General features: G+C 36.8%; 1 protein-coding gene across 5 annotated transcripts in view; it reads left to right on the top strand.

Annotated features, from left to right (window-relative positions):
* LCLAT1 (lysocardiolipin acyltransferase 1) overlaps nucleotides 1–25319 on the top strand; it is a 111872-nt gene that overhangs the window by 20382 nt on the left and 66171 nt on the right. Inside the window, exons 1-4 of one of the 5 annotated variants that reach the window (XM_053937800.1) lie at nucleotides 11909–11987; nucleotides 17026–17194; nucleotides 19226–19287; nucleotides 19393–19591. In XM_053937800.1, coding sequence (XP_053793775.1) covers nucleotides 17038–17194; nucleotides 19226–19287; nucleotides 19393–19591 — 418 coding nt within the window. In that variant the 5' untranslated portion in view covers nucleotides 11909–11987; nucleotides 17026–17037. Of the gene's footprint in view, nucleotides 1–11908; nucleotides 11988–17025; nucleotides 17195–19225; nucleotides 19288–19392; nucleotides 19592–20354; nucleotides 20482–25319 lie in introns of those variants that run through there. The other 4 variants (XM_053937799.1, XM_053937802.1, XM_053937801.1 and 1 more) reach the window with 4 other exon arrangements.

The raw sequence follows: 25319 nt of genomic DNA, 5'->3' as shown, positions 1-25319 counted from the left end.
ATATGCATTGTGTGAGGGAAGAGGTGGTGGGAAGCAGGTTTTTTGTTTTAGCAGATGTGGATTGATGCTTGCAGAAGTCCTGTGCTGAAAGAAGATCAGTGAGGGAGTTTGTAATGGTTTCATAGCTTCTGGCTTGCAGTTTTCCATTCATGCTGATGTACACTCCCTGCTGGGTACAGAATTTTCTAGAACTCATTCCCTGAAATGTGACCCACCTTCTTCTGAGTAATAAAGGCAGCTCTTTTCTGGATTGAAAACTTGTATAATTAACTCTTTTTCCTTGTCCAGTGTGGGAGATACAAAAGCTTGACAGAATGCCAGTCTTTCACCAAGACATAGCCATTGCTACTCAAAAATGGAACCCAAAAATATTTATATTTACTGTGAATCCATCTAGTCTGACCCAACTCTTGCATATGCTTAAAACTCTACAATCTGACTTCTCTTGCAAGGGAAAAAAAATCAATACTCTCAGAGTTCTTGTTGTACTGCTAAGATAAGACTTACATATTTAATGGAAATATACACAAAAATGTGTTCCATTTGTGCAGCTAGTGTTTAATAAAGCAATTCAGTGCATCTGAAGAATTGTAAACTCTTCAGAACCTTGGCAGTGTTTCCTGGAATATCTGATTCCATAGAAGCTTGTGTGATCAGATCACTAAACTATCTGAGTACTCCTCACAGTGAATTCAGGCAACTCCTCTCCCTACCCTCATCCAGGGCTCAGATAGATCAGTGTGAGTATTTTTAAAAAATCATGTGATCCCTCTAGTAAAGCAAAATTATTTAAATTCCCAATCATTAATTTACTGGGAAATAAAGCATAAATACTATAAGTGAAACTTTCTGCAGAGATTGATTAGATTTTGATCTAATTTGTAATCATTGGTAGAGATCAAAACGATTACACAATGATTTACATAAACACATACTACTTCTATAACTAACTGTTCCTTTTTTAAAACATAAGCAACAAACAGAGAACCTTGAAAGAAGAATGTCATTTACTCTTTAATTAGAAATACCTGCTCTCCTCTTAAGCAGTACAGTCCTCCTAAGTGTTGAAAATTTCATGGTTCAGCATCCTCATCCTGTATCAAAAAAGAGCTTTCCTTTTGGAGAAATTAAGTGACTTCTTATCTAGGCCCTTACTACATCATTAATAGCATAATTTCTTCTAGTTGGACAAATTGCTACATCTGAAGCAAGTTCAGGATACTCAAAAAGAGTCTCAAGAACAAACTGGAAATTTAAATCCAAAATAAGATTAAAGTAAGTTAATAAAAATAAAAAACTACCCACACACGCCTTCCTATTCCAATATAGCTAGAAAAATACCCCCTGCATTAACTTACAGCTGTTACCTGGTAGGATCTTGCAAATACTAAGAGAAAGTGGCATTTTCCTCAGTTGTGGCAATGCTGTCATAGTTCCCTTTTCTAAAATGAAGTGAGTTTTCCATCCAGGAGTAAAAGCTGTGTTGCAGCTCGCTTTAGTTCTGCATTTCCAGGTGCAAAGTGTGAATTCTTAGCTTGTTTTGGGGTATCAGTACATCTAAACGTCGATAGACGCTCTCTAACTGTTTGTTCAGCCAGATAGGAACCCTGAGCAAAAGCTTTGCAATCTCATTTTTATGTTCTTGTCTCTGAGCGTACAAATAAATGTAAGGAGTAGTTGTTGAACGGCCAAGTTCTTCAAAATTGCTCAGGAAGTTCTTTGTTAAACTAGGAAAATTAAATTTCTGAGCTTGGTCACTGTTTATTCTTTTGGATTATGTATAATTTGACTGGAGACTGGTTGATCGTGGTATATTATTATTTTTGTCCCGTTTATCTAAGTGAAGACTGAAGTTTTGTGGTTAGCTTACAATCCTCTTTATAGATCAAAATTACCATATGAAAATATGGGGAAACCTTTTTGCAGACCAACTGTTGTTGAATATTCTGGAATAGCATTCCGTAAACATTTGATTAAGTGAACTAATGATATTTTCCAGCCTTTAACTTTGAGGAGGATAAATCCATGATAATTAAAATATCACCTTAATCTAACACAGTTTTTCCAAACTGGCGCCCTTGATTGAAAGATCTTTTGTATGTTCAAATCAGCAGGATCAAACTGAAAGAAAACTGAAGAGGGAGCTGTTTTGTAGAAGCAATTAATTTTACAAACAAGGGTTTTTTTTTCCTTACTGAAATTTGTTGTGTTTCTGCACATTTAGTAATTTTTTGTATGTGAAGAGGAAAATGGCAATTTTATTGTCACTTTTTATCCTTTACATATCTCAGTGAGTCTGATGATCTGGCTCTTGAACTGATCCTCAGAGCAGCTTGGAAGGGCTAAATTTCATTACATTCTGAAATTCAGTTTAGAAATCCAAGCTGTGTGGGTCTACAGAGATAAACATGTTCTTGTAAAAAAACCTTTTATTCCTAACAGGTAGCTCTTCCAGGGCATCTTGTACCTGTTTCCTTCACCCCCTTTTCTCAGAGGAAAAGCTTGAAAAATCTTTGCTTTCACAGTAATTTGCATTTGGAGGCTTCTAATATCATAAAGATGTGAGGCATTCCTGAGGTTAAGTGTCTCTTTAGCTTTTCCTACTGTGATTGCAAATTTTACCTAGAAGTTCTAAAATATTAACCCCCTGTAGATCAAGCCTCCATGAAAATAAGCTGTATGTATATTTGCTGCTTCACAGGGAGAGAAAGTGCAGTTTTCTTTTGTGAAATTAGATCATAGGATGAGCCTTCTGAATAGAGTGGGATGGGATGGGGAATGAGGGAGAGTAATTCCGGTGACCCAACTTAAAGGACTTATGTAAATGCCCAAAATGAAACGAAGGAAATCCTTCTTTGATGGATTGGTACTGGGCTTGGCAAATTCAAAATTGCATAAGGTAGTTTTGATCCAGGATTTTAAAACGTCTGTACTACTTTGCTGGTAGGAAGCAGAAGGCAGCTAATTTATTTTCAATTTAATCTTTTCTCAAAGTTTTTTAAAAAATAAAAACAACCAAACCCTTACTCCAGAAACACAGTAATGTATTGTATTATACATACAAAAGAGGCAAAAGCTGAGTTAGAAGACAATTCTTAAAAGTACATTAATATCTATTTAAAGTAAAACACTTGAAGAAATGTGCTCCTTTACATAAGCAGGTCTGGCTGTGGAAGCTGCTTGTGGTTTAATGTTTCATCACAATAATGGCAGCTTATATGTACTTGCCAAGAGACCATTACTGTTTCTTCTGCTGCTCAGGCTCTTCCAGTGAAATATCTTTAAGGTGAGAAAATGCATATTTAACACAACCTGTCATGACTGCCTGTGCAGTGAGAGAGCTTTGTGTGAACTTCTTACCCCGTTCCACCAAGCATAATTGCTGATGTTTCTCTGGAGCAAAGTTTAATTAAAAAGAAAAAAAAAAGATAAAACCAAATAATGGAATTAGATGTGATTTACAAGGAGAGGTTTTAAAAGTGACTTGTGTAAATAATAAAGATTATTTGATTGTAAATACTGTAGTATTCTACAAAAAGTGTTTTCCTTTCTGTAAGGGAAGGAAGTAATGGGGAATGTTCATTGATGTTGCTAGAAAATGGGTTGTTCTATAATAAAACCTTGGTACTTTGAGTTTTTTATTTTTATCCCTTAATGATACTCCTTTCAGAGAACCAGCTGTACCTTTACCTCGACATCCTTTGCCTGATGGAAACAAATCAAACAGCAGCACACACTGGGACTAATGAGGGCTACCCATGTGCTGTTTGACTAGTTAGCCTCTTCCAAACAAATTTCATATGGCTGTGTTATTTCACTGGGTTTTTATACATTGGTTATGTATTTCTCTTTGAAAAGGTTGTTAAACTGTCATATCATTAAACTAAGCTAAAAAATCCAATTAAGTGGATTGGTGAAGGTGGGGGAAAAGATCTAAAAATGCTGGGTTTGATTACTATTGTTAGTTTACCTTCTATAGCAGAAGTCTTCAAAGGTGTCACTTTTTTTGTCTGTTCCCATTTCTCTATAGCAAAAAACCCCGAACAAACTAAATAAAACTTTGATTGCTTAGTAAGTATGGTAATAATATAATTATTTAAAACTGAATTTACTGTATACATTGCCCATAAAACTTTTTGAAATATTGATGAAGAGGATTGTTTCATTTCTTAATATTCAGATCCAGGGCAGAGGGAAAGTAAAGACTCAAAGAATAGTTTCATGAGCATTTGTCTTCAATTTATTTTCATCAGTACGCTGTTCTGAAGTTCTCAATACGTTGAAATTAATAATTGGATTTAATTGCCCAGCAATCCTTGATATCATTTAGTCTGATGATTGATTCCTCCTACGGGCATTGTTTTAATAATATATCTGTTTGATCCCAAAAGAAGAGAGCTTCATAAAGTTTTAATAATATATCTGTTTGATCCCAAAAGAAGAGAGCTTCATAAAGTTGTTGTGAAAGCTTCTTTTCTTACTGTAATGGTTCAATGAAGTGTTCAGCTGTGGCTGAATTGGAAAGGAAACACATGCTGTTGTAGCTTGTATCTATGTTGGAAAAAAATTTCAATACAATAAATCTTAGCTGTTGTTGAAAACTCTATGCTCAGCAGGAATCCATGTTTCCTCAAGTTGTTTTCAAATTTTCTCCTTACTGCATTTTCAAAATTCTAAGCAGCTCTACCCCTCTTTCCATGAGTTAGACAAGGATTCTTGGGAAATATGGGCGGTGGAAAACTCAGGCTCATCCATGCCTGAGTCAGTCCATTAATCTTCTGGGTTGTAATTGCTTTCAAATTGTCTTTGTTAGAAGGCATGTTGTATTGCCTTGCTTAACTGGAGTACAGGGCTTTCCAATAGCTTTAGGCTTCCCCTTTGACACAGTGTGTTCCTTCATTCCCAGTGCTGCATTTTTTTGCTTCTTTCCATCCTCTATCCCTGGTTGTTCGTGTGCAACAAGAGCAGGAACAGGTGAAAATTATTTGTGTGAGAGGAAAGTTTTGAATGTTCAGCAACTTCATGTAAAATTAATATTTATATGTTTTAGTCTTGAGAAATTATGGCCTTCTTTCTTCTAAGTTACTTCTGTTAGTCCAAGGATATAATTGATACTTTAACTGCCAGAGATTTTTCTCACAATGTATTTGTAGATACCAGTAGAAGTTGCAAACTTTATCTTCTATTTAAACTATGAAAAATGCATTATTTATCTTGAAATAAAACAATACAATGCTATGTGCATTTCTAAGGAGAGCTTTTAAGGCCATCTACATATTAAGAGCTACCCTCATGGAAGCCTGTGCTCCTGTATAAATTGAGATCAAAGTATATGCAAGAACTCATATGTAGTGTTAGGATTGGAAGCATTCAGAAGTGTCCACATATGTTCTCCTGTGGAAATTGGATTTTTTAGCTTAACAATCACAGCTGACTTTTTCAGAGATGACACTGCCTCAACCACTGTTCAAGGTGGGCCTGCTGAGCAGAGAAGTCAGAACTGTGAAGAGCAAGACCTTGCTCATCATTGGGGCTCTTATTTCAGTCCCATTGTGGAGAATTAGGTGTAAAACCCTGCTTAGTAGGAGTCAAGACATAGGAGTCAGTTATCTTCATTTGGTGCCTCCACTATAGCAGAAATTCCCATACTGTTCATTCTGCCCATGAGCTTGGAAAGTGGCATCCCTGTGTGTTGTCTTGGGTTTATGCCTTTGGGAAAGACAGCAAGTTGACCCAGCTGCCAATTAATTAATTCATAACATTTTAGTAAAGGGTCGGAACAATTTTTCTGTGCCTTTTTTGATGAAGATTATGTAACTACAGTTTCTCTAAATAGTTGCCATGTATTTACTTATGTTAGCATAAATTAATGGCTTTAATAGACTCCAAGTGATCCTGTGTAATTTCAGGTCTTTGTGTTGAATTATTTGCTATCACTACTCTTGCTCTTGTCTATCAAACTGTTTGTGATGGTCTTTCTGCCAACAAAAGTATTTCACAGGTGAACATGGTGTAGGAGAATATAGTTGTCTCTTCGTTGCTCAGATGAAAAATGTCACTTAACTCTGGAACATAAGAATATTTCATAGTCAGTGCTCTTTTAGTGCTGGCATTTCTGTGTTTAACTTTGTACCTGTGTTTGTGATATTTTTTCTTAACTTGAGCATGCCTTGCAGTCATACTTAAGGTGGAGTAATTTTCTTGAGGCTGTTGTGTTTGAATGCAAAATATCCCAGTAAGTAAAAGCATACTGTCCTTTGATTATTTGAAACTACTCTGGGAGTTTCAGCATCGTGTTTACTTTCAGACAACACAGGGAGAGAAGCCTCAACCTGATGAGGAAGAGAGGGAAGTGGAATGTCATAAGCAGCTATTTTTGAGAAATCCATAATTTATAATTTTCCCAATAAAAACATCACTTCCTCAATGCCCATTTCAATGAACTCATTAAAAGCATTTCAAAAGCTGTGGTAACATTTGAGAATCCTTCTACAAATGCAACTAGAAAGATGTGCTTTCTTTCTCACATACATCCTCAGGTAGTTGCCCAGTTACTTTCTAATGAGCATGTTTTATACCTCAAATGTAAGTTCTTGCTTCTATTTCCCTGATATTACTGAGCTAATCAGAAAGAGCAAATTCTTTCCAGGAATACTGTGTTTTTGTGTAATCATCTTCCTGAAAGTTCAGGGCCCTTGCTAAAAGGGAAAGCACACACCAGGGTGTGTTCCCACTTGGAAATAAGTGAGACAAGGCTAGGGGCATTGTCTCTTGGAAGAGACAATGAGAGGTGCATCTGAGGTGAAACTGAAACAATGCTAGGTGCATCTCTTCTTGGAAGAGATTCTTGTGGCAAAACAGAAAAGGAAAAAAAAAAAGGGAAAAAATCTTTATAGCGAATTGTTAGATCATGAAATCTTTCTGGCCCCAAAGAAAATTCTAGATATGACTGATGTTAAATGTGTTTCATTACTTTAAGAGCTGCTGTGAGAAGATTCTTGATTTAGGTATTTCTGGTAGCATGACCTGCACAGCCAGATCTTACCCTTTTTTGGATAAGATTTATCTAGTGCAAAGATTGACTCATTGCATTTCCTCTTAGATTCCTTTCTTATTGTTATTTATTTTAAGGGGGAGAGGGGAGACCAATAAATAACCTTTTCTAGACTATTTCTATCTTGTGACCTGTTTCCTTTATCTTCCACGTGATGGCTTTGGTGTAGGTCAGGGTATTATTTATGTTTTGGCCTCTCATTCTCTAGGTATGAGCTGTGTAGCTTTCTGAATGATACAAACAAACCTTTTTTTTTTTTTTTTTTTTTTTGCTTCAGTGGTCTTTTAAAAGTTGTTATTTTTGTTTCTTTCCCCTATCACTTTTCAGCTTTTAAGACACTTTTCTAGCAACATCAGTGGTACTGAGTCGGAGACTGGAAGGGGCTTTACTTGGTCTGTAACAATGCCCCAGATGTTGTTGGAAGGCTCTTTAACTGTAGCTCTTGAAGGCTTTCCTCCTTCCCCTTTTTTTCCTAGTAGCTCTTGTTAAGCCAGAGCATTGCTCACATATTTAAAATCTAGTAGTCCCTGAGTTGCTGTAATAGGTTATTTCCCTGACTGGGTCACTTGTTTTTCTGTAATTACTTCATAGATACTTTGTTCTTAGATTGACTGGCATATATGTGTCTGCCACAGCCTGTCTGTCCAAAGCATCTGCAACTGCCAAATGTGTTTGCAGCTGACTTGAAGCTCATTCTTACTGTAAATTGACTTGGCCTTTGTGATGAGAAATGCAGCACCTATTAAACCACTTCTAATTATTTTTATAAGCTCCTTTCAGTTCTGGCTAAATTTATTAGAAACTTGAGTTTCTGTTTCAAAACAGTTACTATTTTACCTAATAAAAGGCTAAAAAGCTAAAAATCATGGTCTTATATGTTGCATTTTTTCCCCCGTTTGTCTTCTGGCAGCTTAGTAAAATATTGCATTAGCACTGGCAGATAAACTTTCCCAGTTGTCTCAGCATTGAATTATTTTATTTAGCTTCTTATTCTGGTAATTTGTTTTAGGATAAAATGACCTTGGTAAATTTTCATGCAAAACATTTTGTTACTTATTTGTCAATAGCCCTGGATCCTTTGTATCTAAATGCCAAAAAATTCACAAGTAAGAATCAAATGTTTGCTCATAACTTTGTAAGTGTTTGAGGGACCAAAGCCATTCAGCTTTAACAAGGAACATGAGTTGCTTTGTTGTACTGTACTGATGGGATATTTTCTGGCTTTGAGAGCATTTAAGTCTGAAGAAAAATATTTTATAGAATCAGATTCAGTAACCCTGGAAACAGAGGCAACATGTCTGCATCAGGCTGCTGCTGTGAGAATCCCTGCTGAGCCATGGAGCTTTATTAGCAAAAGTACAGATGGACCAACTTAGTTGTGCTTCTTCCCAGGCCCAGCCTGCATCCATGCACAGCGCAATACCCATGGTTTACACTCTGAAATGCTGAAATACACTCTGAATCTGCTAGAAATGGCTTTGAAGACCTCAATCCACCTGAAATCCTGGGGACATCCTTTTGGAGTCCTGTCAGAAGAGAAGAGCTTCCCATTGCAGCTGATGGAAAGAGGAAATTACAGAGCTGAAGATGGGGTTAAAGCTACCCTTCTTAGCAGTGGTTTGTAATGTAATCTTAGAAATAGCCAAATGTGCTGTTGACTGATCCTACTGGTAAGCTGTTAAAATGAGGTGTGAAGACTGTTGTCTAGAAGACTGAAAAGCACAGCAGATCTTCATCTCTGACTGTAAGGTCCTGAAGCAGAAATACTGTTAGTTAATCATGGGACGATAGTTTGGCAACATGGTTTTTGGCTATGATTTGGATATTGATCTACACCAAAATATAATAGATTGAAAACAGGATTTCATGTGCAGAAATGGAGCAAATGCAAATAAACTCTTTTCTGCTGCTTCTGGTGGGAATGAAACGTTTATAAATTTTCTGCAGAACTGCTGCATTTTTCTTCTTTTGCTTTGGAACCTGCCAGGTAACCCATCTATTGTTTGTTCTATGCTTACCTTGGAAAGCAGCCAGCTTGTAAGCACAGCTCACTAGAAAACTACAATTTATGTGACTTTTAAAGTTGTTATAAATTTGTGATATTTGCTGACGTGTAAGTCTGCTTCAGAGTGCTGTGTACTCCTGACATAAAGGTAGCCCTGCAAAATTTCAAGTTCTCAAATGGAATTTTCCAATTAAATGGCTAGAACATTTTTAACATTGTTTGCAAATGGTTTTTTTCTTTGATATTTGTCTTGGAAATATATTTTTAAAAGACCAAGGCAGTTGCAGAGACTCGGAGGCTTGGCAGAGTTATATTCCATTGATAATAGCAATTTATTTTTATTATTATTGAAAAACAGTAGAGGCATAAATTTGTCTTTTGGTGCTCTTCTACATCTCTCATCTAAGTACTGTTGAGCCAGAATCACTTACATGGTGGGCAAATGAAGATAAGTGTATAATCTTTCTCCTCAGTCATTTAATAATTCTGAGAGTAGATAAAATCCATAATCTGATCTTGCTGCTGATTCTAGGTGGAAACTCACTGGCTTCAGTAAGTTTACTGTTAGATTTTTAGCATAGGGCCTGCTGAATTTTTGCAGCATATAATGTGCTACTGAGGAAAAGAAAAAAGTAGTTTAGCAATTGCTGTTGCTGTATAGGTGATGACTGTCAGAGTATAAAAGATGCTAAAAAACAACAAAGCTGCATTGGATAAGAAAAACAAACCACATGGCAGTATTACCCATCCAGAATCAAATTCATTTGCAGCATACAGTATAGCTGGAAAAGGAGGAATTATTTGGGTAAATATATTCCGTTATAAAACTGAGAGAGGTTTTTATAGAGGATGGTCACAAATACAGAGTTCTCAATGAGATCTTTTCCAAGCTGACTACCTTACTTAAGACTCTGAAAGTCTGCTTTTTCATCCCCCCCTCTTTGTTTTCATAATTGCACTCTTTGAATAATATGAGTTAGCATAAGCTGTCATGCTGCTACTGTCCTGGTGATAGTCACTGGTTTTCCTAGGCCACATGAGTTTTGTTCATATGCCTTTCCTTTATTTCTTGAGTTGTTAACCTGATGAGAAAATTCTGTCTTCATGAGGGCAAAAAAGCCATTAGAAGTTTCTTGGATGTCTCCTCCTCTGAGAGTGATTTTTAGTTCAGTGCCAGTGGCAGAGATTTAAAGATACTCCTGTGAAAATTACTAGTTTTCTATTTGAGTAACTGTTCTTCAGCATGAAGTCCTTTATTTCTGTTTTCCCACTGAAGATTTTATTGTGAAATAGATACTTCTGAAATTATAAATGTCACCCCTTCCCACCAAGAGTAGCTCTGAACTAAAGTTTTGGGGTGCTCCTATGCAGGGGAAAAGAAATTGATTTATTGATTTGTTTGTAACCTCTCCAATTACAAAGTGGATTTTTTTTTTTTTTTCATAATTTTCACTTGGATTTGTTATCCATCAGTGTTGGTCAGCTTTTTGGTCTGTAGAGTTTGAAAAGCAAAGGACTCAGATTTGCCAGCTGTTGACCACAAGTAACTTTTTTGAAAAATAGGCTGGGCCTCAAGCCGACTGGCAGGTTTTATATAAAGTACTTAATAAACCCCTAAAACTGACACTGCTCCATGTTTATTGCAAGGTTATGTTGGGGTTTTTTTTGTTTGTTTCTTTTATTTAAAGAGGGGATGGGAGGAATACAGCAGCCGCTTTTCATCTACCAAACCTATTTTTGATGACTTGTCAGCCAGAGCACTGTATTTATATTGGTTATTGTTTACTACAGGCTTGTGGGGCCTCAGCAGCTTGATGAATAGTGCAGAGCACAACTCCATGCATGGAAAGCCATGAAGAAGGAATTCAGAATTATTAGTGTCTGCACAATATGAATAACAAAAAAATATGAGGTAGCTTTTAGGAGTAAAAGCTCTTGTGCTGTTCTTCCTTCAGCAAATTTGTCAGTTCATCTAGATTTTCTGATTATAGTAAGGAAAAAAAGCAAGCTACTTTTCCATAAATCATTGTTTCTTTTTTTTTTTTTTTTTTTCCAGGAAGCAGCTGTAGCTATTGCATGATACCCTCTTAAAAATGATTTCAAATACCTTAGATCATGCTTTCATTCAAGCTTTATTGGTCTAATGGTTGTCTGGAGTAACAGTGGAAAGAACAGGTAAATGAGGGTGAAAAAGCATCAGACTAATTTGATTTCTGTACCCTGACTGAATTACCTGCTTACAGTATCTAAAGACTGTACTGCAAAGAATCTCAGCCAGCATTTTTGCATTTGGGAAGACACAATTACTTGGAAGAGCAAATTCAATATTCTATTAAATTTTTTATTGAATTATAATAGTCAGATTAAGTCTTGGCAAATAAAAGACATAATAAATAGTAAGTTGCAGTAATAATCATATTTTATTTGTAATATTTACAGAAATTGCTCATTAAGTTTTGTACTTGTTGTATTTTATGTATAAGCTAATATCTGCTATACTATACTGTCAGGGGTGTGACTTGTGATGATAATTACCTTTTATTGCCCTATTCTATATTGTTTTATGATGACTGTATCTCTATAAGTTTTTTAAATGCAAGAATTGTATAAAAAGGAAGTAGTTTTAGTGGTCAAGTGCCTGTTTCTTCACTTATTTTTTCAGTGATAGTGATCTGTGCCATATTTGTATGTTCCTTAAAATACTGAAGTGCCCAAGAGAAGGATCAGAAATAAAATATAGTTCATAAAGAGTTCTGTGGAGACTGAGGGAGCTTCCTGCCTGTGTTGCATGGACTTCTGATTAGAATGGCTATCTCTGCAATTAATAATTCAGCTTCCTCCTGCCACTGCTTACCCTAGAATCTCTTCTATTTCTGCAGTTCTTTTAACTGAGGCAGAAGCGAGAAGTTGTGTGATCAAAGAGACAGGGTGAGTTGTAGATCTGGAAATACAACTGAGTCAGTCTACACAAACTTTCTGCAAGCAAGTTTCTTTTTAAATACGGTGCTACACAGAAACTAGTTTCTTGCTCTGGGTGCAAGAATTGATAAAAATTTCCTTTGAAATGCTGTTATGGAAGAAAACCATAAAATGCTAAAATAGCAAAGCGTGGTGATTCTGTTGGACTTGAAACGTTCTGCTGGGATGTGTCATTCCCACTGAAACTTTGTTTGCTTGGCTGATGTTCAGCACCTGCTCACACCTCTCATTTGCATCACTAAAACAAAAGGAAGGGTTGTCAATCTGCCTGCTCTCTTGTCTAGATGATTTTGTTTAGCAACCTAAACAAAACAACCTAAACCTCTTTGAACTTCAATTCACAGCACCCAGATCAAAGGTTTTAAAAGGTTGTGAAAATGGTATCTTCTGATTTGGAAATTATGTTTCTGAGTGCAAAATTGAAAATGGGAGCTGGAATTTACAGTTCACCTGTTTCACTTGTCCTGCTTGGAGGAAATGCAGAAGTTAAGTCAGTTTGGAGTTAAGTGTTGACTTTCTTTGCGGAACTGTTAGAGAAGAGGCATCACTGGCTGTGTGAGTTTCTGCTTGATTTTAATTGAAGATGTTTACCTTTTCTACTGGTAATTGACTGGAAGAAGCATTAAATCCAGTGCCTAGTATTTCCCATTCAGGTTTGAAGACTAATGAGCAGTTTTATTGCCCATGCTGATTGAATGGAAATGTTCTGACCAGTAATCCACTGTTGTTTTATTGGCACTGAAGAGCGTTTCTTTATTTTTCAATGGTGTAATAAAACCTGATTTGCTCACTTTTTAGTACTAAGTGCTTGAAAATTTCTCTCGTTAGCAGGCAGCTGGCTCTGTTTGTCAGGTAGTATTGCTCAATGCTATGCTGAGGCTAAAATCTTGTTTTACATTGAGCCTGGAAGATGAGCTAACCTATTTGTACAAGCACTTTGAATTAGCTGGGAGCTGCTAAGGAAATTTGAATCATGTCGTGAGTCTTGACTATGCTGAGACTTCCAGACCTTAAAGTTTGGAACTTTTTTGTTTCTTATCAGATAAACTTATTTTGCATCCTTTGCCCTCTTACAAGCCATGGAAGCAGTTATGAAGAAAAGTTTTGTTGTAGAGAACAGTCTGTTTAAAACCTTTTGAAATCAACAAGCTGTGATTTGTCTGTCATTTCAGCTGTACCTTCAATAAAAGCATTTAGATGTTAAATAAAACAAGCCAAAATTCGATCACAGGAAGGTATCTTTGCTTTATGTTACTATGCAAATGTTTTGTTTGCATTGATTATCAAAGTAATTTCATGTAAATATTCTAATAAAAGTGAAGTTTACGAAAACTGTTTGGGAAAGTATTTTCTCCCCTGTAGCTAAGAATTTTTCAAATTAATTGAAATAGAAAGCAAAAATTGTATTTAAAGAATTATTGTTTCCAGTTACCTGGAGACAGAACATGTTTTCCTTCTGCTATGGCAACAAGAACATGTGAAGTACAGTGCCCCAATAACTTGGAGTTCTGCCACGAAATAGATGAAGAACTACAAGCCCAGTATGAGGGTTCTGTCTTTATCACTGTTTGCAGCTTTCAGTCTGAATTGTAAAATAATTTTGACTGTCGTCCTACAGCTCTGACCCACACAGCTAATGGAAAGTTGCTTTAAGATATATAAGGATCATCCTACACATTAAATTCAGTGTTGAGGGAGGTTGCTGTAATAGAAAGAGAGTTGTCAGCAGCAGTAAGAGAATACTTCTGTACTTTGAAAATGTTTGCGTCCTGTTCAGGCTTCCTGTCAAATCCTGTAATTCATTCCTTGGGTGTCTAATCTCTGACATGAGTCAGCTCCCTTTTTCTTTGTTTTGAGATCTTTCAAATTTGTTTTAGATCATTTTCCAAGTCTTCATTAAGTATTCCTGTTTTTGACTGGTTTTTAGTCATGTTTTGAAGTTGCAGGCATCTATTTTGCATTGATTTATAGCTGATACTTGTTGAATGCAGGTGTTAGATTTGGGACGGCTGACATATCTTAGAGACAGTTTGTTTCTCAGGCAGATATTTAAGGGCTGGAGGAGTGCAAACGGATGAAAATAGTCACTTCCCTCCTGTCTTTGGTGGTAGGTGCGTGGAATGGTAACCTGGGTACAGCACCAGAGCCTGGCCTGGCCCAGCTGTGTGCCAGCCCTACATCCTCAACCCTTACAAAATTGTGCACTGCACTCCCAGTTGGATCTGCTGAAACTTTCTCCCTTTCTCTCCTTCATTGCAGTGGAGGTAATTCAGAGACAAAGTCCAAGTCTATCCGTTACTCTAGATAAATGCATGTTTAAAGATACATAATGTGTCATATAGAAGCAATAAGCAAAATGTGGTATTTATCACACTAAAAATGTGGCTTTAAGAGTGATAAATGGCATCGATTGAAAACACACATGGTATTGTTTGTGTCTAGAAATAAACAGCACAGTGTTTAACCCACTGGAATGCACTGTAACTTACAATGTATACACTGGAATGTAAAAGAAAGTACTGCTTCGTTCTGGTTGAAGAAGAGGAAATTCAGAACTTCCTCAGCTCTTTTCCATAGCTCAGATACTTTCATCTAAAACAAACAAACAAACAAAAAGTATTCATGAGACAGTTTTTCACAGAAAATACAACAAGATTTTTTTCCTTATATCTTTGGTTGTGTTTAACAATTTGGGGGACGGACCCCAGTGTAAACTGTGAAAAGGATAGCCCCTAAATAAGTGACCCACTTCACTTTTTTAAGAGTCTAGAAGGATGACAGAGCACTGTCTCCTCTCGTTAGCTCTGAGGGTACCTGTGTGCAGCAGTCAGGTGTTTGGAACTGGAGCGTGTCCCCTGTCCTTTGTTGTCTGGCAGCCTTTTGGAGCTGCAGTGTCTGCCTGGCAAATGTCACTGCGTCTGACTGATGGCTCTGAGAGCCTCACAGAGGACCAGAGCAGCTGGCTAAAGCCTAACAAACTCCTGTTCTGTGTCTGGTAGCAGATTTTACCTGTCTTAAAGCTGTTTAGATACATTTGTTCCTCAAAATGCCTGTTCAGATCAATCACATAGAATTTTAATTCTGTCTGCTGCCTTTTGCAGTAGGTCTCTCTGTCAAGAGAATGCTTTTTCTTCTGGTCTTGCTGCAATTAATAATTCCCCCCCAACCCCCCTTTGTGTTGGTTCCTAGTTTTTTCTGGGTTTTTTGTTTTGGGTTTTTTTTGTCCTCTTCTGCCTTTATCATGGACTTCCCCCACAGAGGTTTGCAATAACAAATAGAAGAAATCCTGACAAAAAGAAAACAACTTCCAGGGCCTACTCTTCAAGGATCCCTTAATGTATCAGAATTGATCCTACTTAGTGCATGCATATGTGCAGACGTGGTTGTTTAGTTCCTGCTTTTGGCAGAAAAGAGAGAGCTCTGTACTCCAGCATATAAATATTATGTATTTGTTTGAATTCAAATTTCATTGTGTCAAAATCTTTCCAATACAGCGATCAGCAAACATTTGTATTTAGTGTTGCTTGTTTTACTATGCTGCAGAAACAGAGATAAATACAACTTTCTGTATCCTTCTTGCATTAAAAATTTGCATGGCCTCTTGTCTCAGCCTTTCTCCAAATACCATACAGTTTAGGAAATTGTTGAAACCTAGAAATATCTTAAGAGTAGAGCTACTTTCTTCTTACTTGTCAACATGAAGTAGCAGAAGCAAATTTCATCTGCTAGCAACCCTAGTGTTGCCATTTCTTGACTGTCAAATACTTTGCTGTGCAAACATCTTTGCTAAGGACATTGTACAAAACATGCTTGAGATAAATCATGTATGTTACAATACACAAGGCTTAATGGATTGCTTTTCCATTGCTCATTTTAAAATTAAACCCACCAGCTTCCTGTTTTTTTCTTGTCCTGAAGTCCTGTCTATCTGTGCTCTTAAAAATTCTAAAATAGCTTGTCAAAAGAAGTGACTTCTGCTTGACCTTTGGTTTTATAAACAATTGGCTGAGTCCTAAATAGATGAAAACAGACTATTTTTAGGCCCTAATTTAGAGAATGGATATTTCCACATTTGCTTTGTCATAGCTGGTAGTAGTTGCTAAATTGTGAAAGCTTGTAGCTATTACAAATGCTTGGAGGATTGCTGAGTGTTCTGCCATAATGCACTAAGAAGCTCAGTGTACTGTACATTTCAATTTATAATAAGACAGTGTAGCTGATAGCACAGACACTGAAATATTTCAAGTCTAGACTATGCCTTAAAAAACACAGGCTATTGGCTTTTTGGTGCAGCAAGTTGGAAAATAACTGATAAGGGCAGTTGAAGTACAGCAGACTTCAAAAAGTGATGAGTTGTCTAAGCCAGGGTGGGTTGGGAGGGTTCAGCCACTGCTTGCCTGCCTTGTTGGGATGAAAAGGGAACTGGTGTTTGTAAGGGCTGGTCAGTCTTGCCAGGTTTGAGTGGTTTCTGAGGGAGGTCACACATAGAGCCTTGTTAGACAGGGAAGATGAGTTTCTGCAATGCTGTGTTTAGCAAGAAGAAATGGGATGGAGAAATAGAAGAGCAAAGTTTCCTGTCTTTAGAAAATGGTAACATTAGTATTTCTCCACAGACAAAAGTAATGGCCAAAAGGTTTAATGCCACTGGTGTTCTCTTAATAGCCCTTTTGTACCTTTGGATAATAAAAATAGCTTGCTGAAGGTTTTGAGTGGAACTAGATATTGTAGTAATGGGAGGAAATGATGATGTAGCTGATACTTTTATGGCCCCTTTAATATCCCAATTCACCTTACAAATCACTGTGTTTATAAAGTCTTACTGCTGCTGGGGAAGAAGAACATTTTGGTTGTGTTTACTGTTGTCTACTGTTGTGTTGTTAGCTATGGAGAAAAGGAGGAATGTTACCTCAGACTGGGCTTGCAGACTTGAAGAATTATGTAATTACTTTGTTTGCCTCTCTAATGTAATGCCAACCCTGTTTTTCAGAGCCATGGTGTCATGGAAGGGGATGTATTTTGCACTTGCACTATTCTTGGGAAGTTTCTTTGGAAGTATATTCATGCTGGGCCCTTTTCTGCCTGTGATGTTTATCTCGCCAGCCTGGTACCGCTGGATCACCAACTGCATTGTGGCCACTTGGCTCACACTCCCTGTGGTAAGTGGCACATAATCCAGGTCTGAGCAACTCTCCATAATCCCACAATTTAGCTTGCTCACTAACACTTTGGATTTTATTTTAGGGTTTTTAAAGCTATGTATGCTTCTGTCTAAACAGGCCCGTACACACTATCTTTGGAGACACTGGGTTTAGCTCAGCATTGTAAACTGTGTGCCTATTTACAGTCCCCCTCTTCTTTCACAGTTTAATTTATGTATCAGCTAATGTTGTGTGTTCATTTTATGCTTGAAAAGGTCTTTTTTTGACATCTTCATCCAGTGTCAGTCAGATGCAGAGAAGAGTAGGTGAAACTTTTAATAAACAGAAGGAAGTTTTTTTTAAACTGTAAACTTCCTAAATGAGTTGTCTTGTAAACTGTTTCTTTGAACTGTGCTCCAAGTATTGAATTAGGAAAACTATCCACTGTCTGGTACATTGTTGTCAACCTTCACCATTCTGTTACTTAATCCTTGTAGAATTCACCCCTTGTAGTTGAATTACCGATAAATGTTTTCAGGTGAAAAAGAAGAGGTCCCCCTAGAAGGGATGTATTCCTCACTTACAGTGCATCAACTTTACAGCTATATGAGTCTGGAAATCAATAAGAAAGCTCTTCCTCGAATAGTTCCAAAGGAAAGGCAATGTGAATGGGATCTGTCTCTTCTTCTGTTCTCTAAAAGCCAGGGGACTTTGTTCCTGTAGGCCATTAGAGATTTGTTTAACTTTTTCTGAAGTAAAATGCCATACTGGTGTGCAGAAGTATGTATCTTGTGGCATAAAGGAAGCTCTATCCTTATTGTATATCAAATAGTTTCTGCTTTTGCTGCTTCTGCCTTGTGTGTTTTAAAGGTTTCAGCTGTTTCTTATTCTAAAACTTCTATAGTTTTTATCATTACTAAATGTGGTGAAATTAGGAGGGCTGATGTAATCAACAGTAAAGGAAATAGATTGTTATTTCTTGTCATGATGAAATTTAACTGGGTACTGATACTGTCACAAAATAACTCTTTCTCTGTTTGTCTTCAATTTTTTTTTATCATTTCAAACTCCCCAAAATCTAATACCAGTCTTTTCTTTGATTAGTTGCCTGGGCTTTATAATTTTGGGTTATTAACACTAGTTTGTGATAACTTTTTCAGTCTAGAAGTTTGATTTTTAGCCCACACTACAGCTAGACCAAAATGATTTTAATATCTTTGTGAAAAGGATTCTGTCTTCTGAGAATCTTGGGGATTTAGGTTCAGGAAAGGAGTTTCAAAAAGATTTTGCATCCAACCATTTTGAGGCTCAGATCTTGTCTGCCTTAGGTTTGTATCCTTACACTCACTGCATTCTTAGTCAGGAGAAGCAGATTCTTGGTTTGGGTCTCGGAATAATAAAGTGCTCTTGTGCCAGTTGGACTTCAGCAGGGAAACTATGACCCTTACCTCTGTGATGTAATAAATTTTCACCTTCCTCACTCTGCTATCACATTTTACTTCCTTTCTAGGAGTCAGCAGGACAGTGAGGTGGGTCTTAATTTCAGTTTAGTTTGGCTTATATTAGGCACACACAGAGCTGGCAGAAATATGAACAGAAGTTGTTTTACTTTCTAGAGCTCTGTTTAAATCCCAGTGTTTGTTCTTTTGTGTTTTTTGGTGGTTTTTTGGTGGGTTTTTTTGTTCTGTTTTGTTTTGGAGGTTTTTTTTTTTTTTTTTTTTTTTGAGAAAGAATGGGGAAGAGAGGGTAAGGAGGTAATTTGAAGGCCTTTTTCTTATGGTATTTTGCTGGTTTCTTTTTCTGTGCTGATTTCTTTTTCTGTGCTGACTGGACAGTGTGCTGTCAGTGACCCTGACCTTAGGGATAATAGATGGTTGATGCAATCTCTCCTTAGATTACCTACCAAGTTATAATCCATACTGACTCACTTACATTCCTACATGATAGTACTCCTGGAAAATCAGGGAAAGGTAAGTTTAGTGTAGTGATAGGAATAGAGTGCTTTTTAAGAAGTGCTGCTTAATTGTTGTTTCCTCTTCCATTGAACAGCTATTACTGGAGAAAAGCTGGCTGCTTTATTAGAAAACAGAAGTTTGTTTACCAGTTGTAATGTGAGTGAATAAGTGAAATTATATAATTCAAATTAATTTTTATTGCTAATGGGGTGATGTTTTTCTTCTGGGAGTAAAGCCATAATACAGAGATACTATTTCTAGGCCTTGCTGGAAATGGTGTGTGGTGCCAAGGTGGTTGTCACTGGAGATGGATTTGTTCCTGGAGAAAGGAGTGTCATTATCATGAACCATCGCACACGAATGGACTGGATGTTCCTGTGGAACTGCCTGCTGCGATACAGCTACCTCAGACTTGAAAAAATCTGTCTCAAATCCAGTCTCAAAAGCATTCCAGGATTTGGTATGTCACAAAATCCTTTAATTTGAAAGGAAAGTATGTTTAAATTATGTCCAACACAGTTCATAACCTACTAAATGACATAGGTTTAAATTCTGTTTCAGTATTTAAAAAAAAAAACTTGTGTAAAACATGTGGCATGTGGAATGATTAAACCATAAATCTCCAGAAGACACCTGGACTACATGCCTAAGCATTTCTTTTTTAAGATACTGCATGTGCTGCAGTTGCTTGTAGGTAAATATATTTCTGCTTTACATACCAAAAGCATTTTTCAGGATGATGAAAAATGATTTTTAGTTTTTTCAAAGTCTCTTTCAGCATTGTAGTTTGGGTGCTATTTCACCCCACATCGCAAATGCTCTCATCAAGTTTCTTTCTTCATTATCCAATGTAAAACATTGTGGAGATTAAAAAAAAAGCTCTGTAGGCAATTGTAAAGTTAATGGTTCATTTTAATAACTAATTTTAAATTGAACTTGGCTATGCAAAATATTCTGTGCAGGATATGAAATCATCAGGATTTATAATGATGTAGGCAGGAAAGAGATCTGAGTTACACAGAGAAATTGTTTCAGATAGTCCAAAAATTGTTCCACAAATGGTTTCTGAATAAATAGGCAGACTTATCTGAAATAAAAGCATCTCTGCATTTTATTTATCTCTTAGATTTATTTGCTGTTTTATACAAAACTAGCTTGGGCAGGATATGCGTCAACTTTATGATGTCGAAAGAGTAACCTTATTTATGGTTGCCTTTTGTCAGGCCATCTATCTGAACAGATAATTTTGGCAAGATTCCATCCTGAGGAGCTCTCCTACTGTTGCATTGGATCGCGTTCACTGTTGCATTGTGTTGCATTCAGTGCTATTTAAGTAACAGCAGCAACAGGGTAATGTGCTTTTATTTCCCTAACAGCCACATATTAAGGTCAATTTTACTTCACAAAAGAAAAATCTCTTTTAACATGAGAGGAAATGAGCAAATGCATATTAGGTATCTTCATTATATAGCAGAGATGTTTTGAAATCTTGGAATCAGCTGCCCGTGCAACTTTTTATAGCAATGATGGAAGATGAAATCAAGAATATCCTGAGGAAGATTCACAGATTTCTGTCTTCAAAAGTAACATACGTCTTATAATTAAAAAACTCATTTGTATTTATGCTTATTAATGCCATTAATAAAATTGGATGGTCACCTCCAGGAGCTTGGATGCTAAGCTGTGCTTGGTAAAATGTAGTTCCTGAAAGGATGTTAGGAGTCATTTAGAGATTGTTGGGTTTTTAATTTTTTTTTTTTTTTAATTCAGTTCTCAGTTTTCTGCATAAACTGAGCACATCTAATATATTTGATCAGTAGGCTCAGGCAGATGGATCCGTGTCAGGTCAGTATTAGCAGACCATGGTGCCATCTTTGTTCTGATATAGCAGCTTAAGCCACTAACAAAATTCTGGGCTCATCCTCCACTTTGTGATGTAGAGGTGACACATGCAGACATTTGCTCCTGTTATTTCCATTATAGGATGACAATTTCTGGTGGTAGAGCTGACAGTTGGGTCAGTAGTGTTATAAACAACTATTTTTATGCCAGATCCCCAAGAATTCTCCACAGTACACGGGCTTTGAGGACTTTGGTTGCAATTTTGTGAATTATAGCTTATTTTTTAGTAAACTGTTAATGATGGATTATTAATCACAGAATGGGAGTTCAGCTAAACTGCATCCTTCACTGAAGCCGTGATTTGATGTCCTGAAATTCTGAAAGATAAGCTTTTGTTTTATCTTAGTGTATCTAAAAAAGAAGCCTTAAAAATGCATGTCTCTGTGTTCAGTCAGGCTGTGTTTTGGTTGGCATTTTCTTGCAAAAATATTCTGTGTATATATGTAATTAGGGGATTGTTGGAAAGTGAGACTCTTGGATTGAATGAAGACTGATGGAAAAAGATGAATCTGTATAAGGTTTGTTGGGGCAGGATCACTGCAGAGAATGGTGTCTAAAGAGGAGAACCCTAAACCTCATCAGTGACAGCAGAATTTCTTCCACTTACTGCTCTCAACCGTGCTGTGTTATATGACAGACCCTTAGTAAGTGTTTATTCAGGTTTTTGGCTTGTTTTTAAGTTGTGTCCTCTAGTTTTTAACTAAATGTTTTCTTTTATGAGCTTGTAAAAGCCAAAAGATCACTTGGAAATAAACCAGACAATTTCAGTGCACTGCATCTGTAATGGATACTTTAGACATTGATCGTTTAAGATACAATATTTGTGATAATTTAATGAGCTATTTTCATAATGTCTTTCAGATTTATCTTTTCATATATTTATATAGATTAGTTGTACATAGTCAGATGTATAGGGTTAGGGAAGTTTGAGACACTGGCTAAATGCAACTTCTAATAAATTTTAACCTAGTGGTAATCATGCTCTGAGTTTCAGAAATATTTGAGTGACTATACCGTATTTCTTTCTGTGCAATTTTTTGTGATCTTTCAAAGGCTTTTATTTTTTTTCTAACAAGCATTAAATTTAAAATTATGTTTAGGATAAGATTTGTAATGCAAACCATCCGTATCCATGTTTCTGGAAGCCTTGCTGTATTCAGCATAGCACTTTTGTTGTCATATGTTATTTCCCATTTGGGTGTCAAAATAGGTCTGTGAGAGATTATGCTCTTTCCAGTGGCATATATGATAGGTGAAAGGCAAAGCTGGGAATGGAAATAGATCCAGAGTTCTTATGGTCCCCTTTGTAGGTTAAAAGTGTAAAGGTATCAGATTTAATGAGTCTGTATTACAAGTAGGCCATTATTTTCTAGTTAATTATAATTAAAATTAGAGGATTCACTATTTCAAGGAGGCACATTAAGTCATTTATCTAGTTCTCAAGTTATTCATTCTTTGCATTCCAGTGTATGAAAAAAACCTTAAAATTGATTAAAGGTGAGCTTTAAAAAAAAAAGTCCAAAGGAAAACAGATGGTTCTTTCTTCCTGGAACTGTAGCTTTGGCTTGATGAATTGTGGGCTGTAAAGTTTTCAAAAAGAGATATTACGTTTCAGTAATCTCAATTTCAGAAACATTCTTGCAGCATTTCAGTACATCTTGCCAAAGCTGGTGTCTCCAGGGAGCACTACTCTGCTCTTGGCTGTTGCTGCAGTTTCTCATCTGACATCATCAGAAGCTACTGACACATTCTGCAGTATCAGTTTTCAAGGAGAATTTCTAATGGCATTGACAGCTTCCTCCATGGTCTGACATGATAGGACTTCTCTAGACTATTTGTAATAGATAGGAGCAATTAATATTCTCATCTATTCTCAATTAATTAGGAGTAGTTTGGGGAGTGATACAGATTATGCTGCAGTCATGTTCAGAATGTGCTATGGAACACATACTGTTCCTGTAGGTACCAAGGAACATACAGGGTAGTGTGGGATGACCAGATAATGTCTAGGAGATGGTTTTAATTTTTTTCTTAACAATTTCATTTGTGGAAGTCTTCTTGTGATAACCAGTAAGACTTCACTGGAAATAGGTATATGTTTTAATGATGGACAATATGGTTGTGTTGGATGAGCTTACAGTAATATTTGAATTTTAGTAGTTAAACGTGCCACAACATGGATGTGAAAAAATAAATTGAAATTTGGGTTTAATTTGAGCAATATCAGATAAATTTATGGAAAAGTGAGAGAAGGTAACCAGAGGGACTAATGTCAGAGCATGGCTACTACATGACATAATATTAATTCTAGTTTTGCTTAGTGCAGATGAAAAAGATAAATTCAGTGTAGAAATGTAAAATGTGCAGGTGTTGCAGGCACCATTGATGGACATATCTTGAAGACTTCCCTGTTTTGAAAAGGTCACTAAGGCTGCTAAAGGAGGGAATTATAGTTGAAGCAGACTGGACAGGAACAGGTAAGGAAAGGACAAGACAACAAAGAAAAAAGATGAGAATAAGCAAAGCTGACAGCTTTGGAGTAGTTAGGAGCAGAGATAACTTGAGTAACTCTGTGCAGATCTTCGTCTCTGGATTCAAGTTATTCTGTGGCTAACATTGCTCTCAGAGAAGATTGCAAGATGTAGGAGCTTTTTACTCATTGTTTTTCACTCATCTGTTCACTCACATGTCGTAGTTCACAAAGGCTCAAGTTAAATGCCAGGGGGAAAAAAAAGGATGTTTGCTCTGTTTCAGCACTGGGCTCAGCCCCACCAATCTTCTACTACACATCAGTTGATCCATTATAACTGTCCAAGTGTGCAAGCCTCGCCTGAAGCAAGCTCAAAGTAATTTGAGTCATCTTGTTTTTCAATGAAGCAGGGCAAAACAACTCAAATTATCCTGCCTTTGCCACAGGCTAAGAGCATACACACCGACAGCTATGATGGATCAGCTACCGTGAAGTAAAATATTGTTGTCACTAAGCCTAGAAAATTTTAACACTTAACTCAATTGGAGTGCAGCTAAAGCAGTGCACTGTGGAGGATCTGTACACATTTGTATTGACATGGAAGTGTTTGTGCTGCCACAACTACTTCCATAGGTAGGGATGGAAATGCTTCAGCATAAAGCTTCTTTGATTAGGCAAAAGCAAATCTATAGGTGGATTTACATTAAAATTCTTACCAATTGAGCTTATTATTTAAAAAAATTAAATATATAACCTACTGAACTTTCTAGTATAGTTCCTGTGTCAAGTATCTTACATTAAAATAGTCTGAGAGTTTTGAGGAGCTACGATGTTTTGTCTTTTAGCAATTCAATTATGAGCTGCCAGACTTAATTACCATAGAGTTGTTAACCTAGGTGAATTACTCTCTAATGGCAAGCATAATTGTTATTGTATCAGCTATTCCTGGTGAAGACTCTCTTTAAGAAATTTTAAGTGTGAATGAAGGATTAGTGCTTTGCAGCAGAAATGCAGCTTAAGTTGGCTGTAACCTTATATGCCTTTTTTTTTTTTTTTCTTTTGTAGGGAAGAAAAGCTTAGGGGCCTGTTTCCCAGCTTGTCTCATCCAGGAAAGGCATAATAGATTTCTCCCACCCCTGTCAGGGAAAAAAAAAACCCACAACCAAAGCCAACAAGCCTGTGTTCCATTAAACTTTTAAGGACTCCATTTGTTCTCTACCCCTTTTCCTCTCCAAAATGCACATCAGAAGTGTGAGATCAGATGCTAACTACTGTTATTCTCCCCATTTTACAAACAACAAGTGATAGAGAGATTGTTTTGTCCAAGCTTACAGAACAAATGAGAGCAGAATTAGATTGGCATGTTTTCCTGATTTGCATTCTTGTGCTGTTATCAGTGGGTTATGCAGCATCAGTACAGCTCAGCTCTTCAGGCTGGGTTCCTTTCATGGTCCCCCATGGAGGAGATGAAGCATCTGAAGAGGATGCAGGCCTTTGGAAGAGGTATTTTGTTGTAGAATCTCTCCCAGTTCCTGACTGGCAGTTCAGATTCCACATCTGTGGGAGACTCACACTATTTGGTAGAGCCTGCTTGTTCTTCCTCACAGTCTCACAACTGGAGGTTGTTTTCTGCATGTCTTTGGAGATTTTGGAGTGACATAGGCCTTTTCTCCAGATAGATATTGGGCAAGACTCATCTTTTTTAACACTTAGGTTTTCATGTGCTGTTTCACTGTATTGATGTATTTTTAAACTGCATCAGAAGAAGCTGCTTTCCAGCCATCCCAGAGCCTTTGCTATAGTTTGCTTTACTTTT

The sequence above is a fragment of the Vidua chalybeata genome, chromosome 3 (assembly GCF_026979565.1).
Source record: "Vidua chalybeata isolate OUT-0048 chromosome 3, bVidCha1 merged haplotype, whole genome shotgun sequence".
Lineage (NCBI taxonomy): Eukaryota > Metazoa > Chordata > Aves > Passeriformes > Viduidae > Vidua > Vidua chalybeata.
The sequence above is the reverse complement of the archived record's forward strand: the minus strand, read 5'-3'. Positions and strand labels throughout refer to the sequence as shown.